The 23,099-nt window shown below is 54.6% G+C and overlaps 1 protein-coding gene across 1 annotated transcript in view; it reads right to left on the bottom strand.

Moving 5' to 3' along the window:
- The window catches only part of PEPD (peptidase D), a 140,006-nt gene extending 129,268 nt beyond the window's left edge, over positions 1 to 10,738 (bottom strand). The window contains exons 1-2 of the mRNA XM_007996242.3: positions 10,624 to 10,738; positions 1,076 to 1,259 (exon numbers count right to left, since the gene is read on the bottom strand). Of these exons, the coding sequence (XP_007994433.3) occupies positions 1,076 to 1,259; positions 10,624 to 10,640 (201 nt within the window). The 5' untranslated portion in view covers positions 10,641 to 10,738. The remainder of the gene's footprint in view (positions 1 to 1,075; positions 1,260 to 10,623) is intronic.
- Between the last annotated feature and the right edge of the window lie 12,361 nt (positions 10,739 to 23,099).

The following is a 23,099-nucleotide window of genomic DNA, read 5'->3' as shown; positions in this document are numbered from 1 at the left end:
ATTCCAATGCCCAGGCCGGATATCTGCACGGAAATGGATTCCTCCATTTAGGACTTCTTACTTCCCTCTCCCACCCCCGGGGCGGCTGATGACTTCAGTGTTTAGGGACGAATGCTGCGCTAAAAGGACGTCACATAGGTATGGTGGAGGAGGATCTCTTCCAAAATTAGCCTAGCATACCATCAGAAAGGGAGCCAACAGCTGAATTTAGGAAATCGGTTTTTAAGCCGCAGAATATTTAAACCTGGAGAGGCATCAAGACTGGCCAGAGAAAACTTATTTAGACCGCCATGTCTCTCACAGCCATGGGACTGCAGGCTTGCAGCTGTGTGAACAATGGAGCGGACAGACGGGACCCTTCCGGCAGAAGGTGCTTTTCGTAAAGAAAAAAAATGTCTGCGGTCGCTCAGCAATGGGTCTCAGCCCATCTGTGGACTGCTGGGGCAACAGGGTTCAGCTAGGGAAGCCATGCCTTCCCATATCCTCTCCCCACCCGGCTCCCCTTCACATTCCCAGCTCTCTTCTTGCCAGGATGCCGCATGGACACATTCCCTAGGCTCTGCCCGCCCCAGAGAGGTTCTGAAGTTCCTGCTGTGATCAGGCTCCAGCTCTGGGCATGGCAGCGGGGAGAAAATAGCAGTAGATTTAGAGATGGAAGACGAGGTTTTAATCCCAGCTCCACCTCTTGGCAAGTCATTTTCCCTCTGAGCCTCAGTTTTCTCATCTGCAAAATGGGTGTAATGCTAAGATGTGTGAAAGTGGGCCAAGCTCAGAGCCTCGAAGTCTTCCTGGGTGGGTGTCCTCACGTTCCTGTACCTGCGGACTGAGTGCTGCCAGTGACTCTCAGCCATGGCCACCATGACCAGGCTGGTTGCCTGCAGGTGGGCCACCCGCCGCCCCACATCTTCAAGTTCTACATCTTCAAGGAGCCCCTGGACCACTTCCCAGGCGAGGAAACGGAGGCTCAGGGAGAGCCACAAAAGGCAGCTCTGGCCAAGCTGGGGCCTCCAACTCCTGATCAGGCGAGCGGCCCCATCACAGGCCCGCTCACCTGCGGCCAAGAGGGCAGGCTCACCTGGCGGAAGAGGACCCCGGTGTCGGTGCAATAGCGCTGAGTCTCCTCCCCGCCCTGCAGGACCACGATGGAGTCGGCCTGCACAGCGGGGTTCTTCCGCAGCCGCTCACACAGGCGCTGCCGGTTCAAGGCAAAGAGTGCCAGCGGCACCTTCAGGGTTTCATTTCCCAGCCAAAACGAGGGTCTGCAGAGGCAAGAGCACACACAGCCACACAGGCCTCTGTTACCATCTCCAAGCATGCCCACACCTGAGATCGGGATGACCAGAGGCCCGAGCCTGCTGTGGGACCCCCATCAGCACGGGGCAAGCTGCCCGAGCTCCACCTGCTTTTGAGCCAGAAATAGCCTCTCACTGGTTCCCCTGAGGACCACCGGGGCTTGTCTCCCCTCCATCACCCACGCTGTCCTGACTCCACCCCCAACCAACTGCCCAGCAGGCCACAGGGACTGCACACTCCTGAATCTGCAGCAGGTCCCCAGTCCTGCTGCACTGGTGCCCATGACCCTGGGGGCCACTCTCTCTGTGGAAACCCTCCCCAACAGCAGCTGGTCCAGGCTCCCTACCAGCCAGGTCCCGAGCTCCCGGCTCAACCACCCTGCTGGAGCCCAGCTTGGCCCAACCCTGGGGCCTCTTCCCTAACCGGCTCCTTCCCTCAGCTCAGCTGAGCTCACCCAGTCCCTCAGCTCAAAGGACCATCTGCATCTGCAGACCAATGACGTCCGGCTCCAGACTCACAGGCCCATCAGCCACCCTCAGCAGGCAGAAGATGGCCCTGAACCAAAGCCGCTCCTCCCCAGCCTCCCCCGACACAAAGCACCTGCGCCTGGACAGTCCTGCAGGCCATCCTGACCTCCTATCTCATCCCACCTCCTGGCCACCAGCAAGGTCTGGACTCTACCCTCAATGCACATCCCCATCCCCAGGGCCACCGCCCCATGTCCCGTCTGGACAACTGCAGGCAACTCTCAGTGGCGCTCTTGGCCCCAGCTTCCCCACAGCCTGGTCTGCACTTTCTGCCAGAATGGCCCTTTCGAAATGCCAATCCCAGCACACACTGCCTGCCCGACCCCGTGCTGGCTGGCTTCTCTGAGTGCAGACTTCACTCCCCAGCCATGAGGGATCCAGGCCCCCAGTTTACCCTTGGTTTCCTCTGCTGCAGCACGGGCATCCTCGCTCATCCCTAAACAGCCAGAACACTCCAGCCTTAGCCGCTGCGGTGCCCTGAGGGGAATGCTCTTCCCAAGGGCCCTTTTACCCAGCCTCTGCAGAAATGCCCCTTTCCTACCCACCCCACCCCCCAGCTCTCTTCACGTCTCTCTAGAGCCCCCATCACTCTTCATTTATTTGTTTGCTGGCCCTCCATGTAACATGTAAGCTCCCTGAAGGCAGGGACAGAGCAGGTGTCGCTATCTATAGAATGAATGAACAAACAGACGGTGGTCCCAGCAAGCAGGCGGGAGGCCGGGGCGGGTGTGGAGAGACAATGGGGATGAGGTGGAGGAGGAGTAAGCAGGGGCGGGGTATGCAGGAGGGAGCCCCTGCAGGCTCTCCAGCCAGGGGACAGTGGGTGGGCACGGAGGTCAAGGAGGCAGGGACATCCCGAGCTGGTGAGAGCAGAGAGCGCTGCCCAGGAACTGCGGTGAAGCTGCGGATGAAACCTGCCCTCACAGTGCAGCACCGTGAAGCTGCCTGGGGCACCTCTTACACTCACCTCACATGGGACCCTCAGAGACCCTGACCTTCCTGCCAGGGTCACACAAGCAGGTGACACCTCCTGCACATCTTGGCTCCAATACGACCTTCTCAGGATGGTCTTCCCCAGCCTCCCTCTTTGAACCTGCAACTCTTCTCCTTGCCCAACCCCCTACTAGTCCCTGGCCTGAGGTTTCCCCACTTGCTCTCCAGATACACCCCCCTGCACTGTGCCCAGAGGCTGACCCACCCAACCTCCTCAGTGTGCACGCTGCCTCCTGCCTCCAGGCGTGCTGAGCCTACGGCAGGCACAAGAGGCTGGGGGCAGGAGGAGAAGGAGGAGGACAGTGGATCCACTTCCCTGGCTCCCTCCCTGGGGACCCTGGAACTAAACGGCTGGGGGCACCTCTCCATCCAGGGCCACTGCTCTGATGAGGCCACCCTGCCCCACAGCACGGCCCTTGCTGGGTTTCTGACCAGGTTCCCCACTCTTCTTTCCTGGGTTCCCTTAACGTGCGCACAGCTCTGCATATCGTGCCCACTCTCCACTCTCCTTAGTGGCCCCCTGGAGTAAACTCCTAATGTGGGGCCAGGTCCCTGGCCAAGACAACACTTAGCACTCAGCACCTTCCAACCTAAATGCAGTGGGTGCTGCCTGGTGCTTCCTGGTGTTCTCCAGTCCACCCCCTCAGGTGGAAACACTGGGAGATGGAGCTCCAGGTTGCCTTGGTCACTGCCATGCCCTCACCTGGCACCTTGCCTGACACACAGCAAACGCTCAACATATATCTGCTGAATGACACACAGGGCCACACACACAGCTGTGGGATGAGAAGATGCCACATCAGCCGCAGCAGGGCAGGAAGCAGCCCTGGAGCCCCAGCCTGCCCAGGAAGGGTGGAGGGTCAGAAGCAGCCGCACATGCTGACATGACCAGAGCCCCCTCCCGCTCCCCCACATGTCCTTCCTACCCTCCCAGGAGGGTGAACAGATGGCTGGGTGGACACCAGCAGCCAGAGCTTCCTCTGGGCTGGGGCTGCTTTTCTGCCACACTCAGCCATCGGGATGAAAGGGCAGAGGGAAGTCGGTGAGAGTTTGTAAACATGACCACATCCCAGATGGCCATGCCGTCGGGAACTGAAAGTGCAGTCACCAGCACCTTGTGCTCACATGTCCCCCACAGCCTCCCACGCCCTTTCCCTTCACTCGGGAAAGCCCATGGTGGGATGGGCACAGGGGCAAAACTCATCTCTGCAGAGTCCCCAACAGCACAGGGGCAATGACACCGAGGACCTGCTATGGACAGCCTCAGCAACAGCCGTCGAACAGCATGACCGGCCGAAAATGCCCATCCTCAGCCACCAGCCTGGCCCCCACCTGCAATGCTCGAAGAAGGGCTGGCCTTCCCCTTGTTCAGAACCTTCTGAGAGACTGAAATTTCTCAGGGCACGCGGACTGGGATCCCAAGGGCTGAGCAGAAAACTTGATAAGCCACCTTCTCCTTGAGCACTCAGCTGCCACTGCAAAGAAAATCTACAACCACAGCCAGGCGCGGTGGCGGGCGCCTGTAGTCCCAGCTACTCAGGAGGCTGAGGCAGGAGAATAGCATGAACCCGGGAGGTGGAGCTTGCAGTGAGCCGAGATCACGCCACTGCACACCAGCCTGGGTGACAGAGCAAGACTCCGTCTCAAAAAAAAAAAAAAAAAAAATCTACAACCATGCTTACTTCTCCACAGGGCTCCGCCAGAACAGAACCCACCCTGTGCAGGGCTCTGGGCATGAGAAGGGCTAGCCTGAGCCACGAGGCAGGGCAATACGCTACAGTCATTAATTACAGGACACCAAGGAATAAAGTTTTATAGAGACATGCCCTTTGATTTCTCATGGCAGAAACCAAACCCCCAGAGAGACTGTCAGGCTCAGAGCCAACACAGATGAATTCTTCCTGCAAATTCAGCAAATGCAGCACCAATAAAACATCTCCAACAGGTTTCTGCTGCAGCTTTCGTTAAGTGGCAGCCGGAATTTAAAAGGCAAAAGCCATTATCATCCCCAGGTCCCAAGGTAAATAAGCCATGCTTTGCTGCAGACAGACAGGGCACAAGAGCTCCAGGGCCTCAGAGACCCACAGAACAAGTCTCTGAGACCCAGAGGCCAGGATCCCCGCTGCCCTGGCAACAACCAAGACCCGGTAAGCAGCCCGGGACCAAGAACAGAGTGACCGAGACTGAGGCCAGTCCCCAAGGAGGGTAGGATGCCACTGCCCCTGCAAGCCGTCCCTGTCTCCATACAACCCACACCCCCGTATCAGTACTGGGCCACCCTCTCCTTAACAGCCAACTGCAGGGCTCTTACCTAAGGCCTAGGGACCCCCAAGGATTCATCCTCAAAATCAGGGGCTCCATCTACCTGGATGGGAAAAAGCTATACCTTTATTTTCTCTAACCTCCAATTCAAATTTACATTTTCTTCAATTATTCACATAAGTAACAAACTACTCAGTGTCAGCAATGCATGTTAATCTGTCACCAGCACAAATCAAAGGTATTTTAATATCACGTTATTGCTGTTGCAGTATCTCGAAATATCACTTTTGCACCTCACAACTTCAAAATTAAAGTAGTTAGGCCAGGGGCAGTGGCTCATGCCTATAATCCCAGCACTGTGGGAGGCAGGAATTTGAGACCAGAATGGGCAACATGGCAAAACCCCATCTCTACCGAAAACACAAAAATTAGCCAGGAATGGTGGCTTGTGGTTGTGGTCCCAGCTACCCAGGGGGAGGCTGAGGCGGGAGGATTGCTTGAGCCCTGGAGGCAGAGACTACAGTGAACAGAGGTCCCAACACTACACTCCAGCCTGGGGGACAGCGCAAGACCCTGTCTCAAATTTATGTAACATTTTGGTAACTGTATTTCCAAATAATTGGGTTTTATTTTTGAAATATTCTGTACTTATTTCATGCATTTAAAAACATTATGCCAGCCAGGCACAGTGGCTCACACCTATAATCCCAACATTTTGGGAGGCCAACACGGGCGAACCACCTGATGTCAGGAGTTCGAAACCAGCCTGGCCAACATAGTGAAACCCTGTCTCTACTAAAAATACAAAAATTAGCCGGGCATAGTGGCGCACACCTATAATCCCAGCCACTCGGGAGGCTGAGGCAGGAGAATCACTTGAACCTGGGAGGCAGAGGTTGCAGTGAGCCGAGATCAAGCCACTGCACTCCAGCCTGGGCGACAGAGCCAGACTCCCTCTCAAAAAAAAAACAAAAAACAAACAAAAAAACATGATGCCAGGAATGGTGCGTAGGTTTCACTGATGCCCGTGGGGTCCACCGCACAGACAAGGAAAAATCTCTGCACTAGAATGTGGAGTCACTGGCCAGGCGCGGTCGCTCACGCCTGTAAACAAGGCACTTTGGGAGGTTGAGGTGGGTGGATCACGAGGTCAGGAGTTCGAGACCAGCCTGGCCAACATAATGAAACCCCATCTCTACTAAAAATACAAAAAAATTGGCCAGGCGTGGTGGCAGGCACCTGTAATCCCCGCTCCTCAGGAGGCTGAGACAGAAGAACCGCTTGAACCTGGCAGGCGGAGGTCGCAGTGAGCCGTGATCATGCCATTGTACTCCAGCCCGGGTGACAGGGCAAGACTCCTTCTCAAAAAAAAAAAAAAGAATGTGGAGCCACTTCTAGATAGGGCCACACCGCTAAACTCCCAGCAGGAGGGGCCAGCCAAGGACCAGCCACCTCCTCCCCTCAGCCTCCAGTGTGGGGCCAGGTACCAGACAGACGCTCGGGCAGCCCACTGGGTGTCTGACCGTAAGCGCCAGGCTGGAGAGGGTTGCCACAGCTGGAGAGGACCTTGAGGCAACTGACCAGCATCTTCCACCTTGCACCTCTCAGCATACACAGAAACCAAGAGAGGGCTGTGTGGAGTCAGGACCTGGGAAGAGCCAGGGAAGGACACTCAGTGGCCAGCCTGCCTCCCACAAGCCCACCCATCCCCAGCCCCCAGAGTCGGCCTGAGTCTTCTGCTCCTGGAGCGCAAGGTTCACATTAGGGTGGGGTCGGGCTCGTGACCCACAATCTGAGTCCTGCAGAAGACTCTCCAGAAGAATGCTGACTCCAGTGTAACCTATGGCCCAACAGGTACACGCCCAGCGCAGCTCACCTATTGCCTCTTTCTGGCTCTGCAACAGCTCCTGGGAGCCACTCAGTGAAAGAATTAAAGCTATTAAAGCTTTAAAGAATTAAAGCTATTTCTTCGTCCTATTCCTCGGAATTCTGTCACCGTGACTCCTTCCCTCAATCACTAGGAGTCTCCCAGGAAAGCAGGATGGGATGCTGTACTAATTTAGAGTAAATCCCCTTTTCATTCATTTCACCAAGCACCAATCACAGGGCAGCCACAGACTGGCCCTGAGGGTACAACAGAACCCCTGGGCTCTAAGGATGCTAAGAGAGGCATGAAGGGAAGTCACTCCTAACCCACAATGGGCAGACGTGGAAATGTGTCCTGCTGGGGAGAAAACCGAGTGCTCTGGAGTTCTGAGCACTAAGCCTTTACCGGAGGGCTGGGAAAGGCTTCTGGGAAAGGGAACCATCTGAGCTGGGCCTGCAAAAATGTGAACAATCACATAGAGGACAAGAGCATTCCAGGGATAGCGGGTGAGTGTGCAAGGGAAGAAGGGAATGGAAAAAGCCATGTGGGGGAGCAGATGCAGACAGGTCTGGCTGGAGCTGAGATATTTCAAATTATCAACCCTGTCTGTGGAATGCTCAAAGCACGGCTCAAGGAGACAGCAGTGCCACCAAGTGCCATGGGATAGGGACCCCTCTCCATGAGGGGATGGGAGGTGACATCACAGCACTCTGTCTCAACCTGAAGCCTATACCCAGACTAGCAAGAGAAAGTAGGATCAACCCTGAAACACTCCCAGAGTAGATTCTTGAGTTTCAAATTGAATCTGAGATGCTAGTTTAGGGCTTCCCCTACTCCCCAAATCATATGGGGCACACCCCAGTCACCTAGAACTCTCACGGACCCCCTCTGTCCCAGGCTCCAGTAGGATTCTACAGACAACCAAATCCAACTCCCAGGGAGCCCATGGCCACGGCCGTGACTTGCTGGCGTCATGCCTCGTTATGCCTGACTCTATGATCTGTCCTGTGGGTGCAGCTGGGAGCTGAGCTGGAAACATACTTAATTGATCTGCTCTTAAGGAAGCCACTGGGGTCAACCTCAGGCTCAAAGTACCCACGGGAAAGCCCCATACCAGACTGGGATGGCTCTTCCCAAGAAGACTGCCGGGCTCTGGAAGCTCCCACACCCTCTCAATAGCACACCTCTCTAAGACTTGCCTGTCAGGTCTCTGAGCCCAAGCCCAGCCATCGCATCCCCTGTGACTTGCACATATACGCCCAGATGGCCTGAAGTAACTGAAGAATCACAAAAGAAGTGCAAATGCCCTGCCTCGCCTTAACCAATGACATTCCACCACGAAGTGAAAATGGCTGGTCCTTGCCTTAAGCAATGATATTATCTTGTGAAATTCCTTTTCCTGGCTCATCCTGGCTCAAAAAGCTCCCCCACAGAGCACCTTGTAACCCCCACTCCTGCCCACCAGAGAACAACCCCCCTTTGACTGTCATTTTCCTTTACCTACCCAAATCCTATAAAACGGCCCCACCCTTATCTCCCTTCGCTCTCTTTTGGGACTCAGCCCGCCTGCACCCAGGTGAAATAAGCAGCCATGTTGCTCACACAAAGCCTGTTTGGTGGTCTCTTCACAGCATGACACTGTCACTCTGTTTTGCCTCCCTCACCTACCCTGTGTGGTGGCCCAGAGAATTTGTTCTGCTAGAAAAGATCTCACTCTGGGACCAGGCGCGGTGGCTCACACCTGTAATCCTAGCACTTTGGGAGGCCGAGGTGGGTAGATCACCTGGGATCAGGAGTTTGAGACCAGTCTGGCCAACATGGTGAAACCCCATCTCTACTAAAAATACAAAAAATGAGCTGGGCGTGGTGGCACAAGCCTGTAATTCCAGCTACTCGGGAGGCTAAGGCAGAAGAATCGCTTGAACCCGGGAGGCAGAGGTTGCAGTGAGCCGAGATCGTGCCATTGTACTCCAGCCTGGGCAACAAGAGCAAAACTCCATCTCAAAAAAACAAAAACAAAAAAAGAAAGAGAAAAAGAAAAGCTCTCATTCCAGGATCCAGTCAGTTCCAGACTTGCTCCCATCCAGACACCAGCTTGGTTCCTGCAGGAGAGCAGCAGGTCTCAGGCCAGCTTGGAGTCCTGAACCCAAATGCAACCCCTGGCACTCCCTGTGAGCACCAAGCCAGCCTAAACAGAGAGACAGCACACCCACAGCTGGGCACCAGCCTGCTCATTCTACCCTTTAAAAGGGTCACAGGCTGGATTCAAAGATCTGACCCTGAGTTCCTTGACACCCATCTGAGACTTTGTCTGCACTGTTCTCTACCCAAAGGGAGTCTCATTGCTGAAGGATTAGCACAAAAGTCATCCAGGGAGTGAAGCCTTCCCGCACTTTCCCTGAGCTCAGAGTCCATGTCCCTCCTTTGCAAATGCCAACACCACAGGCAAGCAGATGGATGACAGTCCCATGTGTCCATCTGCTCCAGTGGCCTGTGAGTACCTAAGGGAAGGCCCAATGCTATTCCCAGAATACAGCAGGTGCCCACAGAATGTTTGATTTGTATGTTCTAAGCTCCCTCAACCTTGGGGGCCAATTGAGAACCCACTTTCTGTTGCCATTTTCCCCGCATCTTAAAAAGAGAGATGCATTCAGCCCACTAGATTCCCCCATCCTGACCTCAGTTTCCAACCTGGCATCTGGAATACTGCCCCCTCCTACACCAAGCCCCCTCTACCCCACTGAGCCACCAGACCCATACCTTCTCCCACTGAACTCACACATAGCTCAGGGGAGCCTACTCTTAAAACAGATCCAGCAGCTTGTAACAAAACCCTTCCAGCCCCTCAGGGCAAAGTCTGAAGAAGCCACCTGGAACACCACACCTTCCAGCCCCAGGCATGCACCCCTGTCCCCAGAACACTCTGAACTCTCAACCTTTGTCCCTTACCCTGGGCTCAGATGCTCCCTATCTGGGAGATTCCGTCCAACGCTCCGGTAAACCCATCTGTCCACCCTTTCTCCCACTAGGACCACTCAACCTTCTTTCATTCGGCCCAGTATGAAGCACCTACTGTGTGCAAGGCACTGGGCTAGTGAGAACCAGGTTAACGGACCTGCCCTTGCACTCTAAATGCAGAGAAGATAATGAACAAGTACAAACAATGCTCTATATGGTTTATCAAGTAATGATAAGGGCACAAAAAGTGGGATAGATGGTTAGAGAAGGATTCCCTGAGGAGGTGACATTTGGCCCCTGAAAGAAATGTGGACGTGCCCTGCGGTGAAAAGGGAATTCCAAGTCCGTCTCAAATACTGCCTCCTCCGGGAAGCGTCCGGGTGCCTGCGGTCCTCGCAACGCCGCCCTCCCACCTGGGGGTCTTGGCAGCGAACATGCGTGTCGACCCCAGCCCCCACCGCAGCTGCACACAGTGGGGCCGCCAGACGCGCGCAGGTAGGGCCTGAGCCAGCCAGGAGGGTGGAGAAGGGCTGCGGCCCCCGCGCTGACCCTGACTCGGAGCGTGAAGCTCGCCGACCCGCGCTCGGACTCTGGGCCGACGGGAAGAGGCGCCTACCCGAGGCATTCAGCGAGCCCGGTTGGGGCTCTCACCCGCGGTCCGGCCGGGACACCCATGCCCCTCTCCACGCCAGCGGGAAAGAGCCAGGGAGGTGCAGTACTCACCCGGTGGCCGCCGCCATATTCGCCCGGCACCGGCGTCACGTGCAGCGCGGCGTCAGCTGAGCCCCTCCGGGTCCCAATGCGTGGGGCGGGGTAAGAGCAGGGGAGAGGGCGGGGCCGGGGGCGGGACCGGGAGTCCTGGACCCACCTCCTCCAGAGCCAAACTCCACGGTACGGGAAGGGGCGGTACCCGGGGAGGGGCGGATCCCTGAAGGGGCGGGGCTCCGGAGAGGGGCGGGCCCAAGAGCGCGACCAGCATAAATGGGCGGGCTGCCTACTGGAGAGAGTAGGTAGGGGTAGCGGGTAGCTTTTCTTTCTTTGCATGGTGGGAGGGAGGTCCTGAAGCAGAGGACACCTTGATTCTGGTTCAGCCCCCGATCTGGCGTCCCAGCCAACCCGGGAGAAGAACACATAGGAATAAAGAAACCACGTGGGAGGAGAGAAGGGAGACTGACTCAGGCTAGGGTCGGGGCAGAGGTGGGGATTTTTGTTTAAGAAGGGAAAGGGCTTGAGCAAAGGCCGGGGGGGGGCAACTGGAGGACTCTAAAGGTCCTGCGACCCGAAGAGTGTGCGCGAGAGAGGGGCAGCCTAAGGGAAGTAAGGGCCAGACCCTGCGGGGCCTCCACTATGGGGCCTGTGAGTTAAGTCTGGTAGGATCTTTTCTAGGTTTCCTGGGCTGCCGAATGGAGAAGCTGGAGGAAGGGAAGCCAGGGAGGAGGACAGGCGAGAAGTGGGCACAGCCGAGAAGGGTTTAGGAAGGAGAGTCTGCCAGAAGGCTTACTTCTCTGCCCCACTGGGCACTGGTACTGGGTGCAGAGTTCTACAGAGAAGGGGTAGGGACCCTGCAGCAGACGCTGTCCTCCCTACTGCCAACATGGTCAGGGCATTACAGGCACGGCCCAAATGCGTTGCACATGTGAGCGCATAGAAACCTCACCACAGCCCTATGAGGTCGAGACTATCTTTAAGTCTATTTTACAGATGAGGAAACTGAGGCCAGACAGTGCCACACGGGGGCTGAGCTCATGAAGCCATACCCTGAGGAGTGACCTCATTGCCCATGTGAAGGAAGGGGGCCCCATACTGTTGGGGGAGGGCATCCCTGGCACCCGGGGCCACACAAGGGTGTACAGATGTGTGTGGACAGGTGGATGGGTGGCCCAGGTAGGCCTGTGGGGCTCCTGACCCCAGCGTGTAGCTGTCCCACAGCTGGAAGTGGCTTCTGATCAAAGGCTGTGGGTTGGGGGATGCTTCTCGTTTCTTTACTGAGACAATGATGTGGGTCACCATGGCCAGGCTGGTGGGAGCCAGGGGCTGTGACTGGAGAAGCAGCTGCTGTTTGTCCCTGTGAAGCAGGGAGGAGAATAGGCCCCTTAAATCGGAAGAAGGGAGCCAGCCATAAGCAGGGTAGTGAAGGGCACGCAGCACGGTTACCTGGAAGCCCAGTACCATCCCTGCTGTCCCCATGTCAGGAGGGAGCTAATGGGGCCACCTCACCGGGCTGCTAGAGGGTTTCAGGTTTCACACTCAAACCTGCAGGCACAGTCCCTAGAGGCCAAAGCTGCCAGGAGGATGGTGGCCCCTCCAGACAGCCCCTCCCACCTCCCAGACCCAGATAAGGAAAATGAGAGCTAATGGAAGAGGGGGGACTCATCCCTTCTACCCCTTCCCACAACACATGGGCAATTTGCAGGGGTCCCTGACCTCCAGGCAAGGTCCAAGAGGAGCTCTCTCCACCCTCTTGCCAGTTTCCAGGGAGGAGAACAGAGATAAGGATTCACACCCCACTGCCTGGCCCAGGGGCCCTGAGAACTTGGAACACCCCCCCCCCATTAAGCAGTAGCTCCGCCTTCAGCTTAAGAAACTCAACTCCCTAATAAGTGGCACTTAAAAATATATATGTAATAACAAAGGGTGAGCAGAATGAGCTTTCCATGCGCCTTCAAGGAAGGAAAACCTATCCCCCCCAGCTCATTGCACCTGCCCCCTACCATTTCTTTTGACACAATATATGTCCAAATTAAGCCAGCTGCCAGCTCTGTGTGCTTACTAATATGAAAACGAAGTCATTATCCCAAACACTCATAAAATAATAGGAGGAAGGCACCCACTAACTGAGTGGAACTCCATTGTTTGTGTACAGTAATAAGGAGGCACTGCCCATGACCCCTGCCCACCCAGGTCCCCTGCCCTCTCCCCTCCCCATCAAGGGCTCTGGCAGAGCTGCCCCTCACCCCTCACCCCTCCCTATCAGAGGCTCTGGCAGGGCTGCCCCTAGCCTCTCGCTCCTCCCCATCAGAGGCTCTGATGGGGCTGTCCCTCGCCCCTCACCCCTCCCCCCTCCCCCCTCCCCCTCAGAGGCTCTGGCAGGGGCTCCAGAAGCTGCCCAGAGTATGGGAGAAGACTGCAGTTATTCATGCAGGGCAGACCCAGGACGTTGCTGGGAGCCAGGAGGCAATTGGGGGAAGATTGATTTTAGAGAGTCGAAGTGGGAGTGTGTAAATCAGCCAAGGCAGCGCGCCAGGCAGCACTCTCACGCGGCATTGCCTCCGAGGTCACAGGCCCTTGGCTGAAACAGTCTCCCCTCATCAAACCCTACAGGTGGCTGGGAGGTGTCCGCACTCGGTCAGCCTGGTAGCCCGGTAGCCGGCCCAGCATGATTCTCCAGAAGGCCCCCCTCCGCCCCTGCCAGGACATGCAAAAGAAGCTTCACCCTGGGAAGACATCTCTTGTGTCCCGGGACACTGTGTCCAGGCAGGTTTCCCTCCTCCACCCATTCCCCACAATCTAGCCCCCAGTCTCGCAGCTCCATGGACGCTGCTGATAGCTGGCTGCCTGGAGATGGCAGGCCCAGATGTGGCGGCCTGCTATGCTCTGACTCACGAGTCACCCTTGGGCCATAAAGAGGAGATCCCAGGAAGAGCCCTGTCCACCTTCTGCTGTGGATTGAGGGCACTGGTGTATCAGAGGCTCTGTGGGACCGCACTGGAGGTAGCCTGGATGCTGGTTCTGCCCCGCACCGCCCAGTTGTTGCCCACGGTGCCACTCTGGGACTGGCCATGCTATGAGGGCCAGGGACCGAGACCCTGCCCTTGCCCAGAGGATCCTCGGTCTGCGGACAGAGGTAGAGGAGCCCTCCACACTGTCCCTGGGGAGCCCACCATCTGGGAGGGCCTCAGAATGGGGCTTCGAGGGTCCTGCTTCCTCTTGGCTAATGGGGAGATCCTGGGGGATTCTGAGCTGGAAACTGCTGATCCAAACCCCTCTCTCTGGCAGGAGCTTAGGAGGATTAGCAGACAGAACTGAAAAGAGCCAATGAGAGCCAGTAAAGCCACTGCACGGGACCACCAGCCTCAGATGGTCAAAGCCCTATACAAGATGGCATTTGGGTGTTTTGCGATTGTTTGCTTTTGCTGAGAATAGAAGACTGTACGCAGAAAGCCAGCACCGAATAAACAGAAGAGGAAGAATAGAGGGGGCTGTGGGTGTGAGATAGGGGCAGGGTGGCATATGGCAACCCAGTGTCTTCCCAAGGGGGAAGGCCAGGAGAGTGGTGGGCGTGGAATACCCAGGAGGCCATTTCTCCATCCTAGTTCTGGCCGATCCCAGCCTTGGGCTTTTGCAGGGCCTGCAGCAGTAGCCACAGCTCTCCCACTCCAGAGGCCTGTGTGGCCTGCTCCTTCCTCCAGGCCCACACCCCAGCTGTCACCACCATCCATCAGCCCCCTCCTCCCAGGAGCCCCTACATCACGTTCTACTCCTCCTGTCCTTTCTCCCCCAGCCCAGCCCACCTGGGCATCTATCTTCCTGTAGAAAAGAGGCAGGCAGAGCTGAGGGGCCTTTCCAAGGAAGCCCCCGTCACCGCCTCAGATGAAGTGGTCCCTGCTGAGTGCTTTGCCGGGGTCTATGAGGCAATTCGAGATGAGAAATGGAACGGTGGCTTCGGAAAGGCAAATCATTCCAATAGCACCTGAAAACATCGAAGGAAACAAGCTCTTTTTGTGTGTGTGGAAATGGGGAATATATTGTTTCTCACTGTTTGGAAGACTGTTTTCCCATCTTGAAATCACAAGCTGTTTTATTCCAGAGAGACTTATAAATACATCCAATTATCGACATTCAATATAGGAAATAAAGTTCTGAAATGGTTTTCTTCCGCGCACGCAGAGTGAGCCAACCAGGTTGGGCAGGTGATAATTACTTTTATTTCCTACGAGTGGGTATCACTGTGGAGTGACTGGAAGCTTCACCTTTTATTGCCTTCACCTTTTATTACATTTCCTATGTTGTGCGGGGCTATTCATTGGTAACTTTATTATCCCATATCAAGATCTTGATTTTAAAAAAAAAGGATGAAATTTCTGATTTCAAAAAGTATAAGTGCGAAGTCCCAGAGCAGGGGGATTTGGTTCTATACCTTGTGACCTGGAGAGCAACCTCCCCAGGAGGATGGACTGTCTTTGTGCCCAGCTCCAAGGGACTGAATGTCGCTGACTAGACAGTGGGGGTCTGCTGGCATTCACAACTGTTCCTTTCCTTTTTTTTTTTTTTTTAATAGAGATGGGACCTTGCTTCATCACCCAGGCTGGAGTGCAATATTGTGATCATAGCTCACTGCAGCCTCAAACTCCTGGGCTCAAGTGATCCTCCCGCCTCAGCCTCCTGAGTAGCTGGGATTACAGGTGTGCACCACCATGCCCAGCTAATTTTTTAAATTTTGTATTTTTTGTAGAGATGGGGTCTCACTATATTGCCCAGGCTTGTCTCAAACTTCTGGCCTCAAGGCGTCCTCCTGCCTCAACCTCCCAAACCTCAGGATTGCAAGGCATGAGCCACTGAGCCTGGCCTCAACTGTCTCTTTTAGGGACTCTGCTGAAGGTGTCATTTTAAGAAGGATGCTTGTCATTTTAGGATGGTGTCATTTCTTTTCTTTTCTTTTCTTTTCTTTTTTGAGATGGAGTTTTGCTCTCATTGCCCAGGCTGGAGTGCAATGGCACAATCTTGGCTCACTACAACCTCCGCCTGCTGCGTTCAAACAATTCTCCTGCCTCAGCCTCCCAAGTGGCTGGGATTACAGGTGCCTGCCACCACACCCGGCTAATTTTTTGTATTTTTAGTAGAGACGGGATTTTGCCATGTTGGCCAGGCTGGTCTCGAACTCCTGACCTCAGGTGATCCACCCGCCTCGGCCACCCAAAGTGCTAGGATTACAGGCATGAGCCACTGCACCTAGCCAGGATGGTGTCATTTTAAGAAGCATTTCATGAAAGCACCTGCCTGTCCTTCTGTCCATGCCACTGTCAAGATGAGATCACCTGTGTCTCCTCCCTCTCTGTCCACTGGGATTGCTCCTGACCCCACCCCTGTCTGCACTTCCTCCTCAATGTCTTATCTCTCCTCCAGCCTCTCCCTTCCCGTGGCTCTTTTGCTGCTCACCTGCATAACTACTCGGGTTCAGTCCCTTCTCATTCTGAGCCCCAACTTGTCAGGATTTTTCTGTCGCAAGCAGCCCGAGTCTCACCTCAAGTAGAAGACGAATGCATTAGAATGCTGTCCAGTTGCACAGTTGCAGGAGAGGCAGACTCAGAAAACAGGCAGAGCCAGGGAGGCTGGCAGCTGAGTGCACCACCAGCTACTTCTAGGACATGGCAACTCAGACCCTTGCCATCAGTTGCTCAGACCCTTGCCACCACTTCTGCCCCTGGGCATAACTGGGACTGATACAGCGTCCTGGCTTCACCCCCTGCATGCCCAGAGCTCTTGGTGGGCAGTACAGCCAGTTGCAGCGCCCAAGTCTCATCCCACACCTTGGCTATCGTGTCCCTCTTGGCTTCTGCTGGGGGTGGGGATGTGTGCGTATGCGGTGGGGTGGGGGTAGAAACACAAAACCCACCGCCACGAGTAAAACCTTGAAAAGTTTAGCTTGGATAAAAGCCTGAATATTTCAATCAGAATGTCTAGAATGCAGCTATTTTTGTTTTAGCATAAGTGTGAGTTTCTTGTTTGATGGTTTGGTATAATTAAAATTTTTGATTTACATGCTGGGGGACGGGATACACAATTTTCTTTCTTTTTGTGAGCGGTGGGGGGGGACAGGGTCTCCTTCTGTCGCCCAGGCTGTAGTGCAATGGCACCATCATAGCTCAGCCTTAAACTGCTGGGCTCAAGTGATCCTTCAGCCTCAGCCTCCTGAGTAGCTGGGACCGCAGGTGTGTGCCGCCATCCCGGCTTATTTCCAGTGTCTTGGCTCTGGAGCTCTTACCTAGCACTGCCTCCATGTCATTGCCAAATAAATATCCCTGAGCACAAAATGCTCCAATAGAAACTGTGTGGTGGAGAAAGAAGTGCATGGACTTCTAAGCCAGAAGCCTGGGCTTGACTCCTGGCGGCTTGATGTCTCTGGTCCTCGCTTTCCCCATTTGGAGTTAAAGACAGGATGGACTTTACCTCCCTGGCAGGGCAGTTCCAACGGGTCAGATGACCTTTTGAACACTAAGGCCCTTGGGGGACAGTTTAATGTGATGCAAATGTGGTGGTAGTCCCTTTCCTTATTGATACTTACTGCTATTTTTTTTTTTTGTTTTTGAGACAGGGTCTTGCACTGTCCCCAGGCTGCAGTGCAGTGGCACAATCATGGCTCACTGCAGCCTCGACCTCCTGGGCTCGAGCAATCCTCCCACCTCAGTGTCCCAAGTAGCTGGGACTACAGGTGTGCATCACCACCCCCAGCTAATTTTTAAAAAATGTTTTTTGTAGACATGGGGTCTCACTGTGTTGCCTAGGTTGGTCTCAAACTCCTGGGCTCAAGAAATCCTCAGCCTCCAAAGTGCTGAGATTACAGGCATGAGCCATCATTCCTAGCAGTACTTCTTATTAGAGAACCTGGACACAGTGGTTAGGAATTGGATGTGGGAACCTAGGTCCGATTCCTGGCATTGCTATGTACTTGCTGTGTGGCATTGGGAAAATAACCCTGCCTCTCTGAGCCTCAGCATCCTCATTGGTAAAATGGGGACAATGCACTGTTGAGAGGATTGTTGAGAGGATTAGATGAGTGTCGCAGAAGACACTCAGCTCAGCCCCTGGCTCATGGGGGTGCTATCCTTATTTCAGTGGTCATGTGAGGGGTGTGGGCAGTGAGGAGGGACAAGCATCCTTATCTCCAAGGTGTGAAGGTTGGGGAGATGCCCTGTGAGGTCACTGCAGCCCTGCTCAGCTACAGAGCTACCTTGACGGAAGGAGTGAGTCCATAACCCCAAGCCCAGGGGGCTAGTGCTCAGCCCCTTCGAGAGAACTGGCTGGGACCTGGGGTTGCCACACCACCTCAAGCAAGTGGGCTGGCAGTCCAGCCAAACACAGCAGTGCTAAATAGGAAGAGAGGAACAAGGGTGAGCAGGAAGTCTTCCCGGGTCAGCTCCCTGGCTACACCCAGGGCCTCCGGTCCAGCCGAGGGCTTCAGCTACAGGGCCCTGTTTGTGCACGTGGATTTGCATGTAGCGAAGAGACGGCCTGCAAGGAGGTTTGGAAGAGGAATTAGAGACGTGTAATAGATTGCAGAATTGACCTCAAATTCTTCTCCGTGCTGCATCCGCAGCCCGCTTTTGTGATGTTCAACCCCTCCCATCTAGAGATAGAATCTATTTCACCAGCCCTTGAATGGGGCGGCCACGTGACTTACTTTAGAAAATGAGAAGGAATGCTTGGAAGGCGCTTCTCCACCAGGCTCACCTTCTTGCCATTCTTGGAAGCCCTGCTACCATCACCATGGGAAGATGCCTTCACTAGATGGTGAGATGCCTGGTCAACAACCTGCTAACCGGCAGACACACAGGCGCTGCCAGCCTCGATTATCCAGCCTGAGGCCGACTGCTGGCCCATGAGTGAGTCCAGCAGAGACTAGCCAAGCCAGTCCCCGAATCCTGAGTTCTCTCAGGGATCATTTTGCCCATTGCATCCAGCAGCATTTTAGACCATGATTATAACCAACACAGGGCAAAAGGAGGAGATCCTGGGACTATGACCCCAGAGAGAAGGCTCGGGGAGACGCTGCAGGGACTGTGTACACAAGGAGCTCTACAAAATGCAGAATCCAAGCAACACTGCTGTGTGGCCCTGGAGAGGGAGTGTGACCTTCTCCTCCCCACCCCCGCCAGGGGCACAGCATGGCTTCTGAGCAGAGAAGGCTGCAGGGACCCGGATTCTGCTCATGCGCCCTGTGGTTGCGCTGTCTTCAGGGTGCTGGCGGGCAGCATTTCCCACACAGACTTCTGCGTGATGCCTGGGGCTGAGCAGTGGTGGTGCAGAGAGGTGGGTGCCCCTGGCGGGGCTTCCTGGGCAGCCGACTTGAAGCACAGGAAGTGACAGGGCTCCATGAACTTCTGTAAGAAGCACTCCAGAAACTCCTGGGAATTCCTGGAATGGATTTTCAAGGGGGCTGGAGAGCCCCTGTAATACCAATGGGACTAGAGCCAATTCAATGTGAATGATTCTGTTGATGAAGCTATACGTGCACCACAAGCCAGTGAGCCCAGCCTGGGGACTTAGCCTGCGCTGCACAGATGGGGACCAAAGCAAGGCTGGCATGGGGTGCACAGAGCATGGGATTGTACCTGGGTGGCCTAGATGGGTGACTTGGAGGGCACAGTGAGCAGGGAGTTTATCCCTAGACTAGCTTCAATCAGACAGACCTGGACCTTACAGGGAAGTTGACAGAGAACAAGAAGAGAGCTATTCTTCCCAAAGTAAAATACAGTTGCTCATCTCATGGAGGACAAGGGGCCACCAAGACCAACGCTTGGACTGTCCAAGCTGGGCGCCCCATCCAACTTTGGTGCCCTGCCCATTACACACAATCTTTAATAAGATTAATAGGCTGGGTGCAGTGGCTCATGCCTGTAATCCCAGCACTTTGGGAAGCCAAGGTGGGCAGATCACCTGAGGTCAGGAGTTCGAGACCAGCCTGGCCAACATGACAAAACTCCATCTCTACTAAAAATACAAAAATTAACCAGGCTTGGTGGCGGGCACCCATAATCCCAGCTACACGGGAGGCTGAGGCTGGAGAATTGCTTGAACCCAGGAGGCAGAGACTGCAGTGAGCCGAGACTGCACCATTGCACTCTCCAACCTGGGCAACAAGAGCAAAACTCAGTCTCAAAAGAAAAAAAAATTAATAGGTACCACTGCCATGCCTCATTCAGAGAGTCGCACGGTCTCTGAGTCAGATGCCAAGTTCCCTGATGGCATGATGAAATGACAGGAGTCTCACTCCTTTCCCCATTCTTTCCGGATGTTCAGTTCAAACAGCTTTTGGCAAAAATCACAATTTTATTTCCAGATCTCAAAGATCGATATCATACTATGCATTTTAGGGCTTGTGGGGAAAGGGACCGAAATCATCCTGCAGTGGTGACCGGGGAAGGGGCTCTGCACCTGGAGGTCCTCCAAAGTGGTGCCATCTCAGTTCCCAGACAAGCCCACCTGCAGGACCCACTATTGCCCAGCACGAGGCCTTCCTGAGCTTTCCTCTCCACGTGTGGCCAAGCAGCTGCCCTCGCTGCTCAGAGTCTCAGTACCAGCGCTGTCAGGGCAGCAGCCAGGCCTTTCTTCACAGGGATCTGGGAGCAGAAGAGACCTAAAATCTCCACCAGGTGCCATCTCTGCTTGAAAGGAAGAGGAGGCCAAAACTGGGCTGAGAAAAGCTCATGAAATTGTTATGAATGTTCCCTGAACTCCAGGCTGGAGAATTGGCTGCACAGAAAACTGTTTTTAGCTTTGGATGTGGCACCAAGGACAGACTTCGTCCCTTCTGTCATCAGTGGACACTTGTTATGTGAAGACTAAGGGCGCTTTCTGAGGGTCTCCAAATCCTTTGGGGAGGGTCCACAAGGCAGAAAGATAAGTGCCAGGCTCCTTTGGGGGTCAGGGGGATAGGTGGGTGGGAATGCAGCCCGCCCCTGGAGATGGTGATTTGGTGGGCTTGAGTGCCGCTCAGGCTCCTGGATTTTGCTGTTGTTGTTTAGAGATGGGGTCTCACTCTGTCACACAGGCCGGAGTGCAGTGGCACGATCCTGGCTCACTGCAGCCTCCAACTCCTGGGCTCAAGCAGTCCTCCTGCCTCAGCCTCCCAAGTAACCGAGAACACTGGCATGTGCCACCATGCCCAGCTAAATTTTTAATTTTTATTTTTCGTATAAATAGGATCTTGCTATATTGCCCAGGGTGAAGGCTGATCTCGAATTCCTAGGCTTAAGCGATCCTCCTGTCTTGGCCTCTCAAAGCACTGGGATTACTGGTGTGAGCCACCTTGCCCAGCCCAGGCACCTGGATTTTTAACCAACACTCCAGCTGCCTGTAGTTTGTAGACAGGTTTGGAGTTCGTTGTCTGGGCAGCCACCTAAGGAAACAGCCTCTCTTGTGCCTGGAGGTCAGGCCGGCCCTGCTGGCTGCCACTCTTGAGATGAAGCTTGGTCACTGGGCATCCATTTCCCAGCCTGGTTTATTCCCTCTCTTCCCCCAGTGAGGGCCCATCGAGCCCTCTGATACCGACTCCTTCTGCCCTCCGCACAGCCTGGGCAGGAAAGCTCATTGGCCTGGCCAGGGGACTTGTGGGATCTACAGGGGCTTCCCACTCCCACCCAAGCCTGGCACCAAATACAAGCTTGCTGAGATCAAATGTTGTAGGGCTGTGTGGAGAGAAATTGAAACAGCTACTTTGAAAGTTGCTTTGGCAATATCTATAAGAAAGAAAATAAAAGGAAATAAAGGAAGGGGCCAGGTGCAGTAGCTCACGCCTGTAATCCCAGCATTTTGGGAGGCCAAGGTGGGTGGGTCACCTGAGGTCAGGAGTTCGAGACCAGCCTTGCCAACATGGTGAAACCCCATCTCTACTAAAAATACAAAAATTAGCTGGGCGTGATGGCACATACCTGTAATCCCAGCTACTTGGGAGGCTGAGGCAGGAGAATCGCTTGAACGTGGGAGGCCAAGGTTGTGTCACTGCACTCCAGCCTGGGTGACAGAGCGAGACTCCATCTAAAAAAAATAAAAAAGAAAGAAAAAGGGGTTAATTACTACTGACTTTACAGAAATAAAAAAGATTATAAGGAAATGTTATAAATAACATATAGCAATAAATTGGATAACCTATTTGAAACAAATAAGAAATAACCATAAAAATGGGCAACCAGTAGCCATTCTTTTTTTTTTTTTTTAAGACGGAGTCTCACTCTGTACCTGGCTGGAGTTGCAGTGGCAAAATCTTGGCTCACTGCAACCTCTGCCTCCCGGGTTCTAGTGATTCTCCTGCCTCTGCCTCCTGAGTAGCTGGGATTACAGGTGCCTGCCACCACGTCTGGCTAATTTTTGTATTTTTTTTTTTAGCAGAGATGGGGTTTCACCATGTTGGTCAGGTTGGTCTCGACCTCCTGATCTCAGGTAATCCACCCGCCTCAGCCTCCCAAAGTGCTGGGATGACAGGCGTCAGCCACTGTGCCCGGCCCCAGAATAGCCTTTTTTTTTTTTTTTTTTTTTTTGAGACGGAGTCTCGCTCTGTCACCCAGGCTGGAGTGCAGTGGTGTGATCTCGGCTCACTGCAATCTCCGCCTCCCAGGTTCACGCCATTCTCCTGCCTCAGCCTCCTGAGCGGCTGGGACTACAGGCACCTGCCACCACGCCCGGCTACTTTTTTTGTATTTTTAGTACAGACGGGGTTTCACCATGTTAGCCGGGATGGTCTCGATCTCCTGACCTTGTGATCCGCCTGCCTCAGCCTCCCAGAGTGCTGGGATTACAGGCGTGAGTCACCACGCCCGGCCCTGGAATAGCCATTCTTTTATTCCTCTACTTTCTTAATACACTTATTTCACTTTGCTCTGTGGACTCACCCTGAATTCTTTCTTGCGGGAGATCCAATAACCCTTTCTTGGGATCTGGATCCAGACCCCTTTCTGGTAACACCATGGGTCCTGCAGTCTGTGGAACCTGCTCTCAGACACCTCTACCTCACCCCCACCTAGTCCATCACCACTGCTGTCCTGTCCCCGCTTCTGGTTGCAGAGTCACATGGTAAACTGTCCGGGGAGGGGTGTTTGGTTGCTTTGTGTTTTGCAGGAAAAGGCCTGGTTGCAATTTATAAGAATCACAGACAGAGCTCTCCAGGGCCGGGACCAAGGGGGCACTTGGGGCCTGTGAGGACCAGGGACTGCCATGGTTGATGGGAATTCAGACCCCGCGTGCCTTGCTCCACTTCCGAACCCTCGCCCTGCCACCCCTGCCTGCCTCACTCCAACCCCACCGTCCAAACTCCATCTCTTTCTGCTACTGACCCCATCTTCCAGCCTCGCCCTCCTAGCTCCAGAGCCGCTATGCTCAACCCCAGCCTGACCGCTAAGCCGCACCTCCACCACACCAACCACTACCTCTGACTCTCATCCCCCTGCCTCTCCCCCTGCCCTGCCCCTTGCTTCCCACCCCAGGGC

The sequence above is a fragment of the Chlorocebus sabaeus genome, chromosome 6 (assembly GCF_047675955.1).
Source record: "Chlorocebus sabaeus isolate Y175 chromosome 6, mChlSab1.0.hap1, whole genome shotgun sequence".
NCBI classification, from domain to species: domain Eukaryota; kingdom Metazoa; phylum Chordata; class Mammalia; order Primates; family Cercopithecidae; genus Chlorocebus; species Chlorocebus sabaeus.
Note: the sequence above shows the minus strand (reverse complement) of the source record. Positions and strands in the feature narration are given on the sequence as shown.